Genomic DNA, 21,602 nt, shown 5'->3' on the forward strand with positions numbered 1-21,602 from the left:
ATAACAAGGTTTTTTTAAGTTTTGTAATTCTGTAATAAGTGCTTTGTCTTACATATAAAATGATGATTAAATAATTGAGAGCACTTTCAAGGATGTGAATTGATGGGAAGAGCTCTTCACATTTGCTGGTGTGGCTCTAGTACTAAGTGACCTGAATGCTGGCTCTTTTGCTTCTAAGATATGTCAGTTGCTGTGAATGGGAAAAATTTCACTTAAAAATTGCTTTCTCATGTGTTTCTCATTTATTCTTTATGTAGGAACGTGTGGCATGATTATGTTTGGCAGGAGACATGAATGGAGAGAAGTTTGCAAGGGATGTTCAGTACTGAACAGTCTGTTTTGCACAGGTAGATCTGGTGAAACTTGAAATATTAATTGGAACTGAACATTGGTTTGATCATTTCTATATGCTTTTCARGTAGTGGAGTTTTTTGCTTGCTTAAATACTGCGTTACTACAGAAGTGGTAGGGCTCAATAGTGAAACAACTTTCATTAGCTGCAATTGGCTCTTCAGATTTTGTTGTGGAAATATTGCAGCATTTTTATCAAGGCTTTCTCAAAATCAGCAGACTTCATAATAGCAAATTTGTACCAGTGAAACAACAAGAAAAACATGCAGGTGCCTTGACTGGCATGTCATCTAATCCTCCTGTGAGAGCACAGCTAGGCCGCACGTTAGATTCCGAGTATTTCCTGTGCTACTGCACTGACAGTAGTGAAATTTCAGGAGAGTTCCCCGGAGAGGTTAGTAAGGAACAGCTTCTCCTGTTACTAATGTTGTTTTTTAGAATAACCTCAGTGCTGCTATGTAACAATTCAGTGGGGCCTTTGTGTGTAGGGATGTTCTTGTTTGCTGCATTATTTTCTTCCAGCTGTTTTGTTTGTGCTTTTGCTCTGATGATTACGTAATCATCATGACCAGCCAATTTATGCTGAGTAGATAGAAGATCAGATGAGAAAATGCCTGAAAACTTTTGTTACCATCTGATTAACTTACATGTCAAAAAAGACATAAGCGTCCAAAACCTGAAGCTTTTTGTTGCTCATTGTTATGTTATTTGGGAAGTTCTTTAGGTTTATCTTTGCATAAGTAAGTTGTTGAGGAAAAGTGAGGGAAGATCACATTTCACAGTCCTTCTGTTGATGAAACAGTGAAAAGGGAAAAAAATCTGTTCAAAGCCACCTTTAAAATAGTTTCTAGGCATGCAGAACATGGTTATAAACAAATAATTGCAGAAGCATTCTGTGGAAAGCATGGGCTGCTTTTTTTCTATATTTCAGCCACTTACTTTATTAATCTCATTTTTTTTGTTCAAAGAAGAGGCAGTATACTTCTCAGGGGTTTACAGGTTGTTTATTTTTTGCACCCAAGAAACAGGACTATATTCAAAAGCTAGTCAAGGAAATGTTTTTCTTTTTTCAGTCAGTTAACTATACCAGTATGGATGAACAAGTGTAAAATCCTTATTCTAAAGTGGGAGATCTCTAGACCTGTCTGTATATTAACTTTCTGGGCTGTCAGTTATAATTATACATACAACTGTTAGAATGCTTACGCTCCGGGACATGGGATGAGCATAACTGGACTTCTGCTATGTTCTTTCTTTCTGCCTCATGGCAGTTGTGGAAAGGAATATGTATCAAAGTAGATAAATACAGGAAATGCATAAATGAGAACTCTTCATAGTAGTACTTCTTATATCTTGCTCCACATCTGACTTGTGATGATTTGTTTTTCATACTTTTAATTTAATTGTCTCCTCTGAGATAAATCGCATAAGATGGTATAATTGCAAGCTATACTTTCAGACCCTAAATATGTTAAAAGAATGACTGAGGAGAAATTCTGCGCTAAGTCCCTTGGTGTGACATAGTGCGGTTTGAATCAAAGTGATGGTCTGGGGACGGGAATGGACGGGAGAACTATGGGGAGTGGGAGACTGACAGATTTGGGGTCAGAACAGGTAAGTTATCATTCACTTTTGCTCTTAGTCAATGATACTATACTCAGTAGGACATTGTAGCAATGTGGAAGAAAAATTAGTCACCGGCAGCCAATAAAATTCATGCTTCTCAAAGACATCTCAAAAACTGCACATTCTTAGTGGGCTTTTCAGATGTCTAAGACAGCTAGTAAGAATATATATCTGACATACGTTGAAGGAAATTTCTAAGAGTCCTGAGGGAATACTTCTGTCATCTAATACTATCTTTTCCAATTTGGTGACTTGTCTTCTTTTGCTTTTTATGTCTAATGTTTATAAACAAGCCCATATTTTGATTTATTAAATAAGCTTTTTTTTGCTTTAAGAGAATGTTCTTGGGAGTGTATGTTTATAGCAGTTTATAGTCCAGTCCCAGAAGGAAAGGTATTGCAGGAAATTCTCCTTGAAACTGTGCCATTTCTGGCATTAAGAACAGAGGCAGACAAATCAGATGAAGGATGTAGCAAATTATGGTGAATGACTTGAGAAGACTTTCTTGTACTCTTTGTGCCCCTGTATTCTGGATAAAAAAGGTCTTCAGAGCTGCCATGATCTTGACTTTAGGTTAACTTGGTGTTTTTTTGTTTGTTTATAGCTTTTTAGCAGGAAGTTGAAGGAAAGGGGCAAAAACACTGGCTTATCAAAGATCTGGTGTTCTTAAAAACGTCCTTTTTGTGTATTGCTGTTGTATGACAGGTGATTACGGGTAGCGTATCCGTTACTGAAAGCCTGTAAAATGAATGTAACAGCTTAAAACCTATCATCCCAGTGCAAATTAAGTTGTATTATTCATGTTAACAGTGATAGTAACTGGACTAATAACAATGCAACCAAGCTTTTTTTCCTGTTTATCAGACAGAAATTTGAAGTCCTAAGGAAAAAAAACGGAATGGAGAACAGTTTGTCTTCATTAGGCTCAGTGTATCTCTGTTGCAAATCCTGGAGCTCTCTGGTTGAGAGACTCTGGAATTCCAGAGAGCCATTTGCTCTCTTTCACACACTGTATGAGGCAGCACTTGACCAGGAAAACCCCCAAAGAAGTGTGCTGCTATTTGAATGCAGTAACACAGAGGAAAAAAAGGCAGCCTGCCAGCCCTTATTGGAACATTTTTTTCTTCGAAATGGAGGAAGTAGGAAGTCAGAAATACAGAGAAAGAAATCAGAAGACTTATTTGTAATGTTTGACTAAGCGTCTTAAACATCATAATTAGACTCTGTTCAGAACCAGTAGAAACTCCAAATGAAAAATTTCTGTCCTTTCTGTTCCCTTTCGGCTGAAATTCTGCAGCCAGAAATTGGAGCAGTAGGTTGTCTGTGGTATTTAGGTGAGGGAGGGGAAAATGTCAGTGATCATAAATGCAGGACATTTTTGTGTAGAAGATGATATTGTTACAGGGAGGGAACTGAAATGGACTGTTCTTTGCTCAAGGATATAGCAAAGGCTGCTGCTTTGCTGATAAAATACTATGTGGCATTTGTTTTTTTAACCTATCTGCATTGCAGAACTACTTGGTTTGTGAAATTTAACTATCAAGTTTGTCAGTAATGGTAGTATATTCCTTATTTGCCTGAGCAGTGTAATGAAGGTCCTCCTTTCTGTGTAAAAAACATAAAATCTTGCTTTCCAAAGTCCTCCACTTCCTGTTCCTCTCCCTACCTATTGTTTCTTGCTCAGTTGCAAAGAAAAGATCGATTCCTGCCTCTCCTTATGCTTGCAAAGCCAGCCTGTATTGCCTACTTGTTTTTCAAACAAGCATCTCTGTGTATTCTCCCCATGTTGCCCTTCCCCATTACTTCTTAACGCTTGCCTTTGTAATGGTATTGACAAACCCTTGAGGATGGTTAATGCTGCTGAGGTGTTTTGATTATCAAACTGACTGCATAATCATTTTGTTTCCTTCTTCTGTCATTTCTGTATTTCCTTTCATGTACTTAACTTGTTTTAGCAAAGACTGTTTTTTATTCTGACCCAGAGCTGGTGCTTGTGGGCACTTTGATAATACAGGTCATGAGTAAGAGCTTGCACTTGTTTTTAACACAGCCTTTAAACAAACATTGCAATCAGCAAGCCACAAATAATTTTAAGTTACTAATGTATCTGTTTTATGTTCCACAGAAGCCCCTTGTGCTACTCCACTGATCTGTAGCTTTGGAAGGCCAGTCGACCTTGAGAAGGATGACTACCAGAAGGTTATATGCAACAATGAGCATTGTCCATACAGCACCTGGATGCACCTTCAGTGCTTTTATGAGTGGGAAAGCAGCATTCTTGTCCAGTTTAATTGCATTGGCAGAGCAAGGAGTTGGAATGAAAAGCAGTGTCGCCAAAACATGTGGACAAAGAAGGGATACGATCTCGCTTTTCGCTTTTGTTCCTGTCGATGTGGGCAGGGTCATTTAAAGAAAGACACTGACTGGTACCAGGTGAAACGAATGCAAGATGACAAGAAGAAAAAATCAGTGTTGGAGAAGAGCACGGGAAGGTCTATGGCAGAGTCAGCAGAAGAARCCAAAAAGGGCAGGCCAGCCAACAAGCCACAGAAAGGTTTAAGTCATGACATCCAGCGAAGGCATTCGATGGACAGACAGAACTCCCAAGAGAAGGGTGTCATTAGTGGGGGCTATGCCGTTCGTTCTCCATGTGTCTCTCCCGGCCAGTCCCCACCAACTGGCTACTCTATTCTTGCCCCCACTCATTTCAGCGGCCCTCGTTCTTCACGATACTTAGGAGAATTTTTAAAGAATGCTATCCACCTGGAACCTCATAAGAAGAACATGGCTGGTGGGGGCATGTTCAGGAATGCACATTTTGATTATGGGGCAGCTGGTTTGCAAGCACATCGGTCAGGACACTTTGATGCCCCCGTGCAGTTTTTGAGAAGGCTTGATCTATCTGAGCTTCTTACTCATATACCCAGGCATAAATTGAATACTTTCCATGTGCGGATGGAAGATGATGCCCAAGTGGGTCAAGGGGAGGACCTTCGGAAGTTTATTCTTGCTGCTCTTAGTGCCAGCCACAGGAACGTTGTAAACTGYGCACTATGCCACAGGGCACTGCCAGTGTTTGAACAGTTTCCGCTGGTGGATGGAACGCTGTTCCTTAGCCCATCAAGACACGATGAAATTGAATATGATGTTCCCTGTCACCTTCAAGGTACAGGTTGTCTGTCAGTCATGCTAGGTCTCACTAAACAACGGAACTGCTCTTTGTGCTCCCCTCCCATCCCATTTTAGATTTGCATCCTGATTCTGCATTTACTAAGCAATTCTGTGAAGCCTGATGTCACGTCCAAATTATCATCCAGATCAGATCGAAATGCTTAGGAAGGAATTATAAAAAGCAAATGCTGTGTAGAAAGATCCATGCCTTGTGTTTAGTCTTACAGCTAAGGGATTTCTCATCTGGGTTATAGATAGACCATAGGAAGCTTTTTCTGCCACTCTGTTCTGCAGTGTATGTGTACTGAGTTACATGTTGTGAGTTTTAGTCCAAGACATACATCATCCTTTAAAATTTAAACATGCTGTGCTGCAGCATGGATGAAAGTTCTGTTTGTACCACAAGTCAGTCATGCCTCTCATCTTTTGTTAGATCAGTGAATATCAGTTTTGTTTTAGTGCAAACAGTATTTTTTTATATGGCAAGGGCAATAGTCTGGCCTATATTAACACAAGCCTAACAAAGACTATTTTTGTGGTCTAGACCAATTGGACATAGTAAAATAAATGTTTGTTGTGGTGGGATGAAGTAGCAACGGTATAGTGGGGGATCTAGACTTGTTTCCAAGTTCTTGCCTGTTCAGAGTGCACCCTGATCATGTTCCTGCTCCATGCTGGGTTGAGATCAAGACGTATTATTTTTCTTCTCCTGGAGAAACAAATAATTGTGGGCTAGGATGAGCTGCAGCTCTTTCTGAAAGATTTTTCCCAACCTAAATGACCAAGGCACAAGAGCACTGTGGTACACTGCAAAACACATGTCCTGCAGTCTATCTGCAGTTTGTGTGGCTAAAATAAGTCAGAGAGAATATTAGTAGTTTGGTTTACACAAACATACAATTATATGTTAAAAAGTGTAATGGGAAGGCATTAATGACAGGTATTTTAACATGCAAGCTTTTCCTCCTTTCAATAAAATTTGTTATATCCCATGCATGGTCATAATACGTGTTATGTAACATTCCTTTGTTTAGCAAACTTTGTATTTTTTTTCTTCCTTAAATCACTGTGCACTAAGTCACTAAACTGTATTCATGCTAACAATATTGTTTCTGTCTTGCCTAATGTACTTTAAAGAGAAGAAGCGATAGGCAAAAAACATCTGAGCTAAAAAGTCTGTAGGATAAACGATGTATGTATGTGAGATAATGCTTATTTGCTTTTGCTGGGAGGCATGCACAATGTGCTTGTGATTTTATCAGTACTRATAGCTGCTTTAGTAATAGTGAAACTCTGTCACTTGTTAACTTTTAGCACTAAGAATGAAACTGCAGAATGATTTTTTTTTAAATTAATTGCTTCTTACCCATTGGATGATATATCTGCGAGCGTGCTCAGACAAAATGTTGTGAATAGTTAATTGTTAGAATTCTTACCTCCTTGACCTGAGTGAAATGGTTTATTATCAGTACGTTTTGCAATGAAGTTAAGCTGCAAGGTGCCGTTCCAGGGTGCTGTTTTCTCTTAGTAAAGAAAATAACTTTTCTTTTGTTTCAGGCATGTTTAAGATACCTGGTGTTTGGTTTGCTCTACAACAAGGAAACTCAAAATTAAGCAGTGAGGGAATGCAGTATTTTAATATGCAAGAGCAATGTGTAACTTCAGCTCAGGAAAATTATTTATCTTGATACACAACAAAAAGCTTCAGTGGAGTGGAATTATTTGAAAATCTCCAATCTCAAGTGTTCACTTAAGAAGCAGAGCTTAATATATTTGCACTTCAGTCTCATCATATCACATTTTCTAGAGTTGAACACTTTAATGTGGAATAACTCAATTTTGTCAGTTCATAGCTACAAGTTTATTTTGTATATATACTTCAGGAAGAATCTTGTTTTTCTTCTAATTTTTCTAAAATAGCTGGCTTAAAAAAAACAAATTGAAAAACAAACCAGCAGTGTTAAAATGTCTGGTGGTCTAATCATAAATTTTTAATATTTTATTCCCTTATATCCAGAAAAGCTACAAGATGTGTATGTTCTTGAAATAACAAATTGTGATGTGTCTAACACTTTAATGCTCAAGAGCACAAATTGCAATCCAAAATAAACATTCATAATATAGAGCCCTGTTTTGTAGCTGATTTGTAACTGCATTACTTCTTAACTTTTTGTATAGCAGTGCAAAAATCAGGCCTAATCTAGATGCCAGATCTTTGTAATTTGTGTATGGCCTTTTGTTTTGTGTGAAATTTGCATCTTGGATTTTACATTGTTAAGTTTATTAGCACTTATGTAGATAAAATATTTCATTTTGAAGTCTGAACTGTTTGATTTTTATGGAAGTCAATATAACTCATCTTTTGAAAGTCATCTTGTGTATAGAAGTTAAGTTCATGATAGAGTTCAATAGATCCATGTTCTTGTATGGCATGTTAAAATATGTGTATATATAACATTTGTAATATATATACACACACACACACACGTGTGCGTACATACATATCTAATGTTCTAAAATATACTCACCAGAAATGAGTGGTCAGGAAAAATTACATGAAAGAAAATTGCTCTTCTATCTCTTGCTTTCTTCCGTAAGGAATATTAGGTCCTTATTTCCCTCTTTGCTGGAAGATTTTGGCAAGATGTTGCATGAATCTGTACCCAGTTTGCTAATAAGCTTCAACACTTCTCCACATCTTCTCTGAGGTGGGGATGAAGGTAGGGCGCAATCTTGTGGTTGGAAGAATTGTGGAGGATCATATAGCTTAACCTGACAACTGATCATATAGCACAACCAACTCCTTTTATAAAATATTTTGCTAAGGTCTACCAGCAAATGGGAGGGGGGAAGGTTGATCTGTAATTCCTGAGTTTTTCATCCATGGAAAATAGCTTCAGTCAAGCCATGTGTATTTTCCACAGAGAAAAATTTATTTACTTTATCATTCACCCTTTTAAAAAAAAAGTTATTATTAAGGTGTGATTTGTATCACACTGAAGGGCAAATAATCCATTGCAGGAAATGTCTGTTTTAATCTTCTGTTACAGTTTCCTTAAGAAATGTGTTTCCTGTCCACAGGAAGGCTTATGCATCTCTATGCTGTTTGTGTAGACTGCTTAGAAGGGGTTCACAAAATTATCTGCATTAAGTGCAAGTCCCGATGGGATGGAAGCTGGCATCAGCTGGGAACTATGTATACCTATGATATTCTGGCAGCATCTCCCTGTTGTCAGGTTAGTATTGTGCATAAATAAGATTCATAAGGTGAAATTCAAACTAATGGTAAATAAAGCAAAGGTTTGTATTTCTGTTCTCCTTTCCCTTCCTTCATCCTTCTTGTTCAGCCTATACCTATAGATGCAATCCAGTGCAGTACAAGCAGTCTGGCTGAGTCACTGTCCCTTTGTCTTAATTTATGAAGCACAAAGACCTATAGTTGGACAAAAACTAATGTAGTAGCCAGTGGTTAATGTGTAGTTTTTTAAATAAAGTTGCTTCAAATGTATTCACAGTTAAATCTGGTGGTGCTTGGGATGATCGCTACCAAATATCTTTGGCATCACAAGTAATTCTAGTAGTATTTTAATGACAAGTGCACACTTTTAGCAGCTGTTACATGCATTCAAGCCTCTCTTAGTTGCTCAAATTGTGTTTTATCATGAGATACTTGCAGCAAAAAAGCCAGGGAATGGAAAGCCTAAAGAGTCTGCGCTTGGAAATTACCTGTTTCTCCTTAATCTTTGCCCTGACTGTGATGATGGTACTATGTCATAGCCTGAATAAGCTTAGTTTTCATGTCATGACTGCCTAATTTATACTCTGGGCGAGGAAAATCCAAAGCCTCAGGCTACTCCAGAGTAGACACATGCCTGAGGCGTCAGCATCCAAGAGAGTTTTCCAGGTGATCCACCAAGGGGTGTTTTGTTGTAGAAGTAACCCATGGTAAATAGCTATGGAAAAAGCACTAAGGTGCCATTATTATGGGAATGGGTCAGTGGTCCATTCTGGCTGTTCAGGAGTGGGCTGTTGCCTTCAGATACATAGGTTTTGTTAACTGCTGCCTTAGGTGCCTCACAAATGTGTATTCATTCATTCAGAGCGTGATCACTTCATGATCTTGTGCATGCTTTCTATAAAGCTTTGCAGTCTCTTCATTTACYGCTACTGCTAGGTGCCAGTAATCTTCGTTCTGAGTAAGCCTTCAAAAGAAGACAGTCCCTGCCCTTGTAGATATAGCAGTGCAAGAGCAACCTAAAAGATAGTCTTGTCAAAATGCAAAATGCAATTTAATTTTAAATTTAACATACTTACCAAAATGTGTTGTTCACAAGAGAAACAGAGTTGGTGCTGCTGGATAAAATGACAGTTGATAACAATTATAGCTACAGACAGAAATGTTATCTCCAAATTTTGTGCATCTTGAGATCGTAACTTTTTTTTAAAATAGGAACTTTGAAAGATACAACAGTGAGGCTGACTTACTAGCTTTGTAAAAGCCAGGAAATTTAAATCTGAATTGCTTCTTTTGAATATACAAGACAAGAATTAAGGTCTCATTGTACAAGAGCCTTAATTATATGATTAATGGACAGTGTGACAGTACATGGTAGGTAATAGAACTGAATACAAAATCATTATCTTCAGTGACTCTGATTGCTGGATAATATGCATTTTTGTTTCATCATGATTGTTACAGATGATTCTGTGCACACAGAGGGATGACATTAAACTATGCTATATAATTTATCTCCAAATTGCCTTGCTAATTTCTGTTTTGAATGATTTCACACTTTATTTCAAAATATTTAATTGTACTTCACAAATATGCATATAGTATAATTGAACTACAGCCACTGTCAGAAAGGTTGCTAGTAGCTGGCAGATGTGCTGGACAGTAGCAAGGGGAAAAATGCCACTTTTTCAAGAAAATCATGCAAATCTGCATCCCGTTAGATTGTATTTCTTAGAATTTCTGCTGTTCAAGCAAGGCAGATGGTTGAGGATTTTTTGGTTAGTTTGTTTGTGAGTGTTGTCTCAACAGTGATAGTACTTTAGTAATTTCTTCCCTCCCCTCCCTTCCCCACAAGCGAATTCATTAAATCAGTGTTGCCATAGAAAAYCATTTTGTTCTTTTCACTGAAGAGCTGAAGCTTTCATTAGCATGTTGGGCCGTGAGGTCAAGGTATCGTACAGCTCAGACCCTGGCTGCTCATTTGCTGTCTTTACGCTTGAGCTCCCTTATGGTCTCAAATCTCTGCTGCTTCTCTTGAGTATTTCAAACTGCCTGCTGTGCTTTCACACTGCATTTTGCTTTCTTTATGTCAAATGCCCCTGTTTTCTACAGCCAGATCCCTTCTCAAGACTTGATTTTTGTTTGTCACTACTGTTAATAGCTGTGTCTGTCCTTACTTTTATCCTTTAATTGTTTCTCATATCTGCCCAGTTAGTGTTGGTTCTGTTTCAGTTGGATTTTGCAGAATAATTTGTATGCTTTAAATGATGTTTAGTTTATATAACCTTATATGTATTGTAAATGTTTAAATAAATACTTAAAGTGATACAATACCATGCCATGCTGATAAAATAGAGCAAGCTATACATTTGTTAAACCAAAAGATTAAAATGCTTAAATATTGCACAGAAAGATCATATTCAAACATAAAATGAAACAGCTGCACAGTGGGAATTGCATGGCACAAATGTAAAATTTCTCTTTGCTTCAGGGCTTCATTTATGGTTTATTGAGACAGCACTATTTATGCTAAGGACTTGAGGAATTGGTTTAGAGATTAATCAACTTAAAACAATCATATGCACTTATAAACTTTGAAATTCTGTACCTCCTGCCATATAACTTAGCTCCAGAATTTGGAGGCATACTAAGTGTTATTTCATGTGACAAACATTCTTAGGATTTCTGCTGAAGTCTGGTACATAACCTCAGCTGTAATGATTCCCAGACTGTGTATTTTTTAGGGTACTTACTAGAAAGTTATTAACTTATAAAAACTTAATTAGTGGACTCAATGCTAAAATCTAGCTAATTGTCTTCAAATGTTGCCTAGCATAAGTAGCAGGAATTCATCATGGCCAAAACAGCTCACTGGGATGTGCTCCATCCAGTTGGAGTACCCTGCTGCATGGCCTCTTTTACAGAAAGTTGTGTGTAGCTGCACTTTACCCAGCTTGCTGGCTCGCTGCAAAGGGAAAAACAAACATCTTGCTGTCTCTGGCAAGGTTCAGCAGTCTTCTTCCTCTGAACTGAGCTGAAAAGCATGCAATGTCAAATGTTTAGTTAAATTAGGATTCTAAATTATTTTGGAAAATTAATCTTAAAACTGGATATCTGAACTCTGGGACTTCAAGCACTTTTGAAGAGGGGTTGCTTAAAAGAGTAACTCGAGAAAAGTTTAATGTCAGCATAGCCAACTACCTACTGATTTCCACCAAGCTTGCAAAAAGCTTCCAGGGAGGCTGCATGAAACATTCTTTTAGTTGGGAGTAAGCCTGTGAGTAAGTTACAGCCCGGGTAAGTAACACCCTCACCAGCAGATCCCAGTACTGCCAATCTCCTGACTTAACCTGTTACAGGACCAGAGGAAGGGTCTGTGTGTGACGTTCTCTTTTTCTGTAATGGGGAATGGAAGCAAAATTTGTTATTTCAAAAGTGTTTTTTACTTTTTACAGGCTCGACTGAACTGTAAACACTGTGGGAAGCCAGTAATAGATGTACGGATTGGCATGCAGTATTTCTCTGAATACAGCAACGTCCAGCAGTGTCCACACTGTGGAAATCTAGACTACCACTTTGTGAAGCCATTCTCTTCGTTTAAAGTTCTGGAGGCTTATTGACGAAAGCTTTGCTTTAGTAATAGCTATTTTATGGGTATCTCAACTTTATTACATATCTTTTTATAGGATTCATTCTGTGATGAAATTAATTTCTTTTCTAACTGAAAGAGCAGCTTCTTTGTCTGTGTACATATTAATATGTATATATACATGTTGTTAAAACCAGGATTCTCCTGACAAGATCTCTGTGAAGGCTGGAGGCAAGCCGATTTAATGGCCTTTGAATATATCCCGAGTGTGGGGTAAACTTCAGCTGAAAATGATTTGGTTTTATTTTTTGTATTGTTATAGTACAGTTTATAGCAAAGGCATGGGGAGACATACAGGACATAAAAATATGTCCAGTTGGAAAGTGGTTAATTTTGTAGGGTGATGTCCCTCTAGCTTGGTGGAAATGGGAAATCCTTGGAAAGAAATCACCCTGTTACTTTGGAATTCACTGAGTCTTCGACATTGGTTCCAATGGGAGCAGGAATGGCCCTAAACTGTTAGTCATCTTAGCAGGCTTTCTTTTAGGTTTCCCAGGATGGGGTGAACTAAGATACTGTGACAAGTGAATGTAAATCTATGCCAGAAAATGCAATCTTGAAATGAATTTTTTCTGGCGTAGTGTCTTCCTGCCACGTGTGTTTGATGTGCGTTACCCTCACTGACGGATCATATGGCAATAGTACTGCTTCCACCAGTGTTGTGATTTTAGCAGTCAGGTCAATTGTTTATAGCAAAACAAGCTGGAGATCCTAAAATGTTTTATTTAAAGGTATTTCTTCACAGATATTTTAGGACTTTGTTGTGATACGTGAAAGGAACAGGCTGAACCAAATGGGAATGTTTTCATGTGTGTCTGCTGGGGTGGAGACTATGCTGCCTACTGCAGACTGGTGTGACTGGTTTGTAAAGAGGACCGTAAAGTGGGATCTGGGCCGTCAGAGCTGTAAGACCTGAGAGGTACTTAGTATGAAACTTGGCATTGATTTTTAAAACAATTAATTGCTGCACCTTTATCTTTCAAAATTATGTAAGTCCAGGATTTAAAAACTTGGAGACTATTTAAGAAAGCAGATTTAGTGTAATTGCTTTCTACATGCCTGTGTGCTGTGTATAATAGACTGTGCATTAGGCAATGAATTTGTATTATAGGGGCTGGCCCTGTAGACTCTGCCAATGCTATTTCTTAGTTCCGATTTCTCCCTTCCCTAAACAAAAGTTTTAAAATAGGTCATTAATCTTTTACTTGGCTTCTCAAGCCGGTTGAGGTTTTGGGGTTTTTTTTTTTTGCTTTTCTCCATAATATATTTATGGAGTTACTGTCCACTCAGGAGGTGGAGTTTTTATTACTTTTTAAGAGGTGGGATTGTTTTTTGTTTCTTCTTAAGTTGTGAGACACTCTTTTAAAACAAATTATGATTTTCCCAAATTAAAATCTTAAAGAATGTATCTGTTGAAATTATGGTCTTGAAAATGGCCCTGATACTCTGCACACCCTGGGAAAGAATACAAAAAAGTCGCAAGCCAAAAAGGTCTTGCATGTGCTGGACTGAGAATTATGCTTTCTGTTAAGTTAAGGAATTTAATGTGCACATAAAACTTGAACTGAATATCCATGTTTCTGTGTGCATAAAAAATGCCAAGTTCACAGTTTTATTTCCTGGCTGTCTTTACTGCAGAATTCGTTCCTTTTAGCATTAGCCACTCTTCAAATAATACTCATGCTGCACAGAGGGCTTATATTGGCAAAAATCAGTTACTGTTAACTTGAGTGGTAATGTCCTTACAAGCCAGCCAACTGAAGTTAATGATTTTCACATCTGGATAGGGCTGGACTGTCTGTCTCATACAGTCACACTGGTGATGCACTCCTGGTCTGAACACCGATGTTAGCAGCCTCTGGCTGTGATAGCCTGCACTGCTAGCGCTTCACTTGTTCTGTCCTCACTGTTTCTGTACTTGTTTTTATGTCTAGAGCACATCCTTGGCTTTTTGTGCAAGCTTTTTGGTTGCTTTTTTGTGCAGGCTTTTTGGTTCCCTACAGGTCTGCTTGTAACAGTTGTGTGAAAACCTGTTTCCTTTTTAAGGTGAGTTATGGAAAGAACTTCTAACACTGTCTTAGTAGGGCTACTGCAAACCAAGTTACACCAACCCCAGGGACAGTGGAAGCGGCACTGTAACCCTGGTCCATAGGAGGGGCATCTAGCTCACACATACCTGGACTGGAAGAAGAGGTGGCTAGCAGAGAAAATCTAGTTAGCTGTGCAGTGTAGACCTTCCTTATGGAGAACAATCAATTAATAATTTGAATTAATTATGCAGGGAAGATGAGCTCTTCAGCTTCTGTGGTATGTTTCAAAAATCTCATGGAGTTCAAATGGTTAACAAAGTCTAGAGCTGCATCACCTGCCAGTACCATGAGAGCCAGTTCAGATACACAAATGATAGGTACACAAAAGACTATTCCAGCGGTATTAGATCACATAGCAAAATGAAACTCCTGTAATGAGAAAAATAAAAGGAAACATATATAACTGGTATTTGAACTTGAGTGCTAATCACTCATGCCTTCAGTCTAGGGTATCAGTTCCCACATATGCTACATGGACAACAGAACAGTAGCATGCTATAGCCATTTTTTCCCACATTTGGCATGGGCAGTTGTCACCATGCAATGTACATGATAGGGAAGAATTGAGATCTGGAGTTCTCCTAAATACTTGTTCATTTGCTTTTTTTACAGTAGCTTAGGTATAATTCTGTTCTTTAAGTACTTAGATGCCTCTCCATATGTGTATATATGACCATCGAGAAAGAGTGGAAGTGGAGAAAAGGAATTCAGCTGGTTTTTAAAAGTACAAGCATATGAAAGATTGTGCAGTATCTTCAATTCAAAACCAAGAAGCAGACTAGGAAGGTGGGGGAAAAAGCATGTTTAAAATCTTAACAGTGATGAAGAGTTATGTACAAATCTATCTAAGAAAAAATGTAGTTCTCAGCTTTTCATTTTAATTCTGCTTTTAGGTGAGTTATAGCTACTGCTTGAAGAAATGCCTATTTTCTTGCAAAACACATCTCTCAACTGGAGGCTAGCAGCACATGTAGCACAGTAAAAATGATCCATGATGGAAACCAGCTGAATTACAGAAAGATTCCTTCGAACTTTCCCTCCAAAGTAAATTGTCCCTAATTTGTAGAGAACGCTTTCTCTCCTTCTTGCTGATACTGACAACTGGTCTCAAGTTACTACAAAATGCAGTATTTTTTGTAACATCCATGAGATTCCAGTCAAGTAGTTGGGCCCTTTCTTTGTCCATAAAAGTTTTAGCTGGGCTTTTCATAAGTACAAAGGCAGAGTTAACTCCTTTGGGACCTTGTGGCTCCTTAATATAAAAGGTTAAACTAGATTGCAGTTTGTTTGCTATTCATCTTAATGAGCACTGGAAATAGTCATGAGCTTTTAAATGTATCAAAAGGGAAATGTTTTGTCTAGATAGGGAGCTGCTTGCTTTGCTTGTTTGGCTAAAGTTTGCTCTTCATTACCTTTCATTTGTCTGATGCTGTGTGTTCTTTTTAATCTGGCCTGTGGTCAGATTAAATTGTGCCTGAAACATGTTTTGTAAAACAGAATACAGTCCTCTGGATTTGGAGGTTCATTCTACTCTTCTTAAATGCACGATACTCCTGGTGATAGTAATAGGAGTTGCATGTGCAGATGCTTTTATTTCTAGTAGTTAAATATGTTTTCCATAGGAGAGGCTTGCATTTAGATAGACTTAACATTTTGGATGTGTAAATGAATTCATCCATCAGTAGGACATTTAAAAGTAAATTTTGATAACCATAACTAACACAATGGACGTCTTTTAAATGCTGATATGTAATTTGACATCTATCAAGGTGGGAAGGCTGAATTTCTTGTTCTATCTAATGCTGCAAAGTCATTAAAAACTACAGTGCTCTATAGTCCCATAGACTATTCTGTAGTCTGTTTGCATTAATTTGTTCAGTAGTGAGCACTGTATTCATAAGTGAGTTTAGTTGGGAAAATAGGGAATATTTCTACGAGGGAGGCATCTAACCCAGTTTCTTTATTTTCATGTCCTCTTCATTTTGTTGTACCAGGTAACCAAGGAAAAACATGTTGTTGAAGGCCACTGTTAAGAAAACCCCTCAAAAAATATTCTTGTCCATAAAGGTTTCTCATTGAGACATTTTTGGATTGCACTTTTGCAGAAGGAAGAACATGTACATAGCAAATGAATGTTGATGAAATTAAAATAATTGGTTATGATATCATTTGCGTGTGTTGTTAGAGAATATTTTGTTGTGACTTCTCTGTATTAAAAAAGTAATAAATACCAGACAGCTAATAGTGTGGGTTCTTCTTCCCCCCACCCTCTATCAGCTAGTTTCTTACACCTGCTCTTTACAGAGAAGCTAGATCTATTCATCTTAACTATTAAAGGACATGGTGAAATCAGTTTTTCAGTGTCATTTAAAATGAAGTTTTGGTGTAGTCATTTTGAAGACTGCTATACTAAAAGTGTGTGTGTGGGGTGACATGTCCCCTTGCAAAACAGGGGTCCGGTTCTCTGGGTTGACGTTTGAAATGCTCTTGCTACAGGGTAGTGTGCTGTGTAGGAGTTTCAGGGAGGCTTGTGTACTGCTCCGTCAGGTACTGGGTGGGATAAATAGAGGACAGAGTGCCAAATCCTTGACTTTTTTTCAATCTGTTAACAGAAACATGTCCTCTGGTGCCTGAGAAATATCAGAAGGGAATCTGTATAGGAAAATGCAATGCAGTAGTGCTAGGCAAAAGGGTTTCCCATGTTATGACTGAACACTTCATCTCTGAAACCCAGTTGCAGGAGAGGGAGCCTCAAATCTTCACTTCCTGTGTAAGGTTTTCTGCAGTCTGACTAGTCATCTAATCATGTGTTTTAGCAAACCTTTCTACCTACACTTACAGCAAGGGTTTTCAGCCTTTGCATGTTACCACAGAGAAGTTCAGGAAGGATGTAAATGATCAAGGCAATACAGATTTGCAAAAGGTAAAGCAAATACTGCCATGAATGAAAGAGGGCCACAGCTCAAGAGAGGTGAGATGGGATTTGGAGGTTGGAAAAACACTTTAAAGAGCTGACAGCAGCTATTTATATTTACTTTTGGAAGCAGATACAGTGGCTGGTTTGGGTAACCTTTAAGTTGAAGAGCTGTGTATTGTGATAATTGTGAAAAGCACTCTAGATAGCTGCTTCTTAAAATAAGTAAAGATTTGTTCATGAGGTGGAAATATGAATAAGCCACAAAAATCGAGTAATCACAGGTGAATGCAATGATTCCATATTATGTCCATTTATATTTTGCTAAAGGGATCTTAGGTCATGATTAAAGGCTTAAGCCAATGTCTAGGTGGGAAAACCTGATGAGAGCTAATATGAAAGGAAGCCTGTTCCCGTAGCTTGCTTACTGCAGTCTTTATCACTTTTTGGGGAGGCATCTGTTATTGACTACTAAACTGCAGAACTTAAGGTTTGATCTGGTATGGTAATTACTCTGTTGCTAAAGGAAACTGGATAGCGTTGTGAGAATATGGAGGAAAGAAAGAGTCACAGAAGAAAAGCTTTTCAAGCTATTACATGATATAGTATGCAGTTAAATAGGGGTGGCACAAGGCAAATTGAGTTATAAGCATGCCTGGGCTCATGTTCCTGCTGAAGGCATCCCTGATTGTATCAGAGGAGAGGAATGAACTATTCAAGCTGCATATGTATGTGGGCGTGTGTACCTAAAAATACATGTCCAGGTTTCACACAGCTGTATTCGCATTTGATTTCCATTCTGACAGTATTCTGCAAAACAACTTCTATTCAATCTGATGCTAGTAAAACATGGCCATATAAAACGAAACCTGGTTTCCTGTTAAGGCTGCAGCTGCTGCATTTTGTCATGACTTGATACATTAGTATTTTTTGGCCTTAAATACGGGGATTAGTTGTTGGGGTTTTCTGCGTATTCTTTTCATTCAGTGATGTCCAACTAAGATCAATGGGACATGCAGAGAAATTACAGCTGCTGCTATAGCTCATTAATCCAGAGGGACAGCCTGATGCAATGCTCACGTGAGTAAAGCTTGCAAGGCTAGACCAGCTGTGATGGCATTCAGGAGTAGCACTCAAACCATGTTAAGTTTTCAAGAAGAAATTTGTTCCTTCCTCCTCATGAACGAAAAGGTTTCATTTTTCTAACGGACATGCCTTGAGTGCTATATATTCAAGAATTTACGTCTGGCTCCCTTATATAATGTAACCCTGAAGCTACTCCCTTTTGTTAAACATGCACCGCCCTTGTTTTCATGTGAGAAAAACATGTGTCCAGATCACATCCATCTTACTGCTTCTCTGTCCCATTTTCTTGGCTACATACTCATTTAACAAGCATCTCAAAATAAAATAAAAGCTCCAGCAGAATCTTTTCAAAATAAAAATCTCCTCAGTTATCCAGACAGAGTTACAGAATAACAAATCAGTGCTGCCCTTTGTGTAATGCCTGCATGACTCTTAACTAATATAAGAATCATAACTCTGGAATAGAGTCTTTGGAGATAGAAGGTAATCTGACCGTAAAATCAAGCAGACTTGAACAGCAATATGGAATTGCCAAATAATTCAGTCTTTTTTTCTTTTTTATCAATGTCTGAGCTTTTWAGTGAGTTGGGCTCCAACCTAACTAATACCTTGTTTGGAATGTGATTAAGTAGTAGGCTCAATTTAATTGCTTGAGACTTACTCTAAGAAACATCACTGCTAGCAGATTAATTGTATGGTGTTCACAAACCTCCGAATCCCCATATGACAGCCTGATCCTTTTGTGTTTGTATGTTTAGAAAGCATAATTCTATTAGCGAGAGACACGCAAATGCTAGTTGAGGATATTCAGTGGCTCTGAGCTGAGCTCTTCCTTTCCTGTGTCATCCATACAACCTGCAGGCAGACAGTACCTCTGAGACCTCACACAATAGGAGGCTCAAGAAACTGAATCAAAGTCAAGGATCAACATTTTAATAACAAGGGAATTTTTTCCTTAAAGCTTTGTTTAAATGATCACTATGGTTACAAGCTCTGTAACCAGGATACTCTAGTTACACAAATAGTAATTGAGTTTAGCTTGCTTTTAATCTCAATTTTCTGCCAAAGAATATATTGAACTGTGTGGGAGCCTTTCCTCACTGTTGGGTAATCTTGCCATTCTGTGTAGTCAGTGGTAGATTAGCTGGCTGAGCAGACAGCAGAAAGGGAGCAGCTGAAGACCTTGGCATAWATTAATGAAGGACATGAGAATCTAATGGTTAAGAGCAAAATACTGCACAAGCTGGAATTCACTACTTAAGTCAGTGCAGCAGCCAGATTTGTTCAGCATACAAGTCAAGTGTCTAGCAAGGGGCATTTCACAGAATCACAGAATGGTTGAGGTTGGAAGGGACCTGTGGAGATCATCTAGTCCAAGCCCCCTGCTCAAGCAGGCAGCTTTTGAATATCTCCAAGGATGGAGACTCCACAACCTCTCTGGGCAACCTGTGCCAGTGCTCAGTCACCCTCACAGTAAAGAAGTTTTTCCTCATATTCAGATGGAATTTCCTGTGTTTCAGTTTGTGCCAGTTGCCTCGTGTCCTGTCGCTGGGCACCACTGAAAAGAGTCTGGCCCCATCCTCTTGACACCCTCCCTTCAGGTACTTATACAACATGATAAGATCCCCCCTTGGTCTTCTCTCCAGGATGAACAGGCCCAGCTCTTGCAGCCTTTCCTCACAGGAGACCTGCTCCAGGCCCTTCATCATCGTAGTAGCCCTTTGCTGGACTTGCTCCAGTAGTGCCACATCCCTTTTGTACTGGGGAGCCCAGAACTGGACGCAGTACTCCAGATGTGGCCTCACCAGGGCTGAGTAGAGGGGGAGRATCACCTCCCTCGACCTGCTGGCAACACTCTTCCTGATGCACCCCAGGATCCCATCGGCCTTCTTGGCCACAAGGGCACATTGCTGCCTCATGCTTAACTTGGTGTCCACCAGCACTCCCAGGTCCTTCTCTGCAGAGCTGCTTTCCAGCAGAAAGGAAGGGAATTTGTACTAGTGCTTCAATCTAATTCCTGTACATCAGAAGTTCAGAATACAGATGTTGTTGAGACTAAACACTGTACAAATTAGTCTAATCATGTGTTTGGGGGATTTCTTATTAAAAATCAATTCTTATTCATTAATAAGAATTATAATATTAATGAGGACTTAGCCTCACAAATTCCCTTCAGAGCAGGAAAAGAATCAGAAATCTGATTCATAAAGTGAGGTGAGGACATTTGGATGAACATGCAGAACAAAAGAGGTGATGTGAGAATTAACATTTCACTTCCCCTTCTGGATTGTGTACAAGGGCAAATGATTAGAGGGAGGTGTGTTGTCATTTAACAGATTGGGGAAAGATGGAATTAGGATTTCAGCGAAGACAGGGAGAGGTTCAATCAAGGTGTTTGATTAGTAATTTACTGGCAAAATAAAATTTGGCATGGAAGGAACACTGTTGTCAAGTACGAAGGGCTTAATTTGATCTGTCTTCTCCATTGTTACTGTTGTTGGATTCCTTATGAGTCAATACATGTAGTATTAGGCAGAGCTCCATGCAAGAATGTCTTGAGAGAGGAGTAAAGTTGTTATGTTTTATTCAGATTTTACTCAGGAACATGACTGCACTCTGCTGATCTCCACCTCTGGGGTGGTGATGTTGTTGCAGTGTTACTGAAGTTTGTTATTTATGAGGGTTTTGGCATGCTCAGAGTCTGACTATCTCTGATGAAAATGTCCTGACAAGGGAGGAGTGCTGGCTAGCCCAGCCCTGCTCTGCTCCCAGGGTGTGTGAGCCCACCTGCTCTGCTGTCTGGCTCACCTCACCGCTGCCAAGTCTGTGCAAACACACCTATATCTTAAACAGCTGCGCTTTCCAGGCCAGAGTGTTATTCATCCTCTTTCCCTTCTGCTCATAGCTGTTTATTAGTGGAAACTTAGATTTGCAAGCCAAGGCAGAGAAAGTGGGCCAAATTTAAAAGTGGGCGTGCGTAATCTCCAGAAGAAGTAATGTGTAACTCTGCAAACTCTCATTTTCTTCCGATTGTTTTGACAGAGGTCAGGGCGTGATAAATGTGCATGTGAGAACTTGCATTGGTTTAACTGCATTGACTGGGAAATGGAAAGGCATGAGCAAGACCCAAAAACATCTGCACTGCACTTCTGAAAATCTGTAGTGTGGTAGCAAGAGACTCAGAGGAAGCCTGACTTTCCTCCACACTACCCTAAGTCTCTGTGACTGCACTGGCTACGCACTGCATTGGCACAGTGGAAGGTACTTCGGAGAGGCTCCTGCAGCCCATAGAGCAAGGGCACAAAGCACATGAACTTACCCATAGCTTCTTACCTTGCCTCTGGCTTTTGGGCCCAAGTGGTAGGCGCCTCACAAGTCTTTGTAGTTAAGTATTAGTTAATTACTGATCATCAGCATAATAATGTGCTGCGAATTTTAGCAAAGTTATTTCAATAAAAGTTTTTAAAACAAAAATGTATA

General features: G+C 38.9%; 1 protein-coding gene across 4 annotated transcripts; it reads left to right on the forward strand.

Annotated features, from left to right (window-relative positions):
• The first annotated feature begins 262 nt into the window (after positions 1 to 262).
• On the forward strand, positions 263 to 21,177 carry HECA (hdc homolog, cell cycle regulator). Of its 4 annotated transcripts, none has more exons than XR_003254265.1 (5): positions 263 to 347; positions 4,103 to 5,143; positions 8,230 to 8,384; positions 11,839 to 12,951; positions 16,117 to 16,366. XR_003254265.1 is itself a non-coding variant. In XM_026070087.1 (5 exons), exons 1-4 carry the CDS (start codon positions 269 to 271, stop codon positions 12,001 to 12,003), a joined length of 1,440 nt encoding a protein of 479 aa, XP_025925872.1. In that variant the 5' UTR covers positions 263 to 268; the 3' UTR covers positions 12,004 to 12,037; positions 21,165 to 21,177. The 4 variants fall into 4 exon arrangements, 3 of the variants coding, with proteins under 3 accessions (XP_025925872.1, XP_025925871.1, XP_025925873.1); XM_026070087.1 differs by lacking the exon at positions 16,117 to 16,366 and adding an exon at positions 21,165 to 21,177 and having other exon boundaries at positions 11,839 to 12,037; XM_026070086.1 differs by having other exon boundaries at positions 11,839 to 16,366.
• The last annotated feature ends 425 nt before the right edge of the window (positions 21,178 to 21,602 follow it).

The sequence above is a fragment of the Apteryx rowi genome, unplaced genomic scaffold, assembly GCF_003343035.1.
Source record: "Apteryx rowi isolate R43461 unplaced genomic scaffold, aptRow1 scaffold_303, whole genome shotgun sequence".
Lineage (NCBI taxonomy): Eukaryota > Metazoa > Chordata > Aves > Apterygiformes > Apterygidae > Apteryx > Apteryx rowi.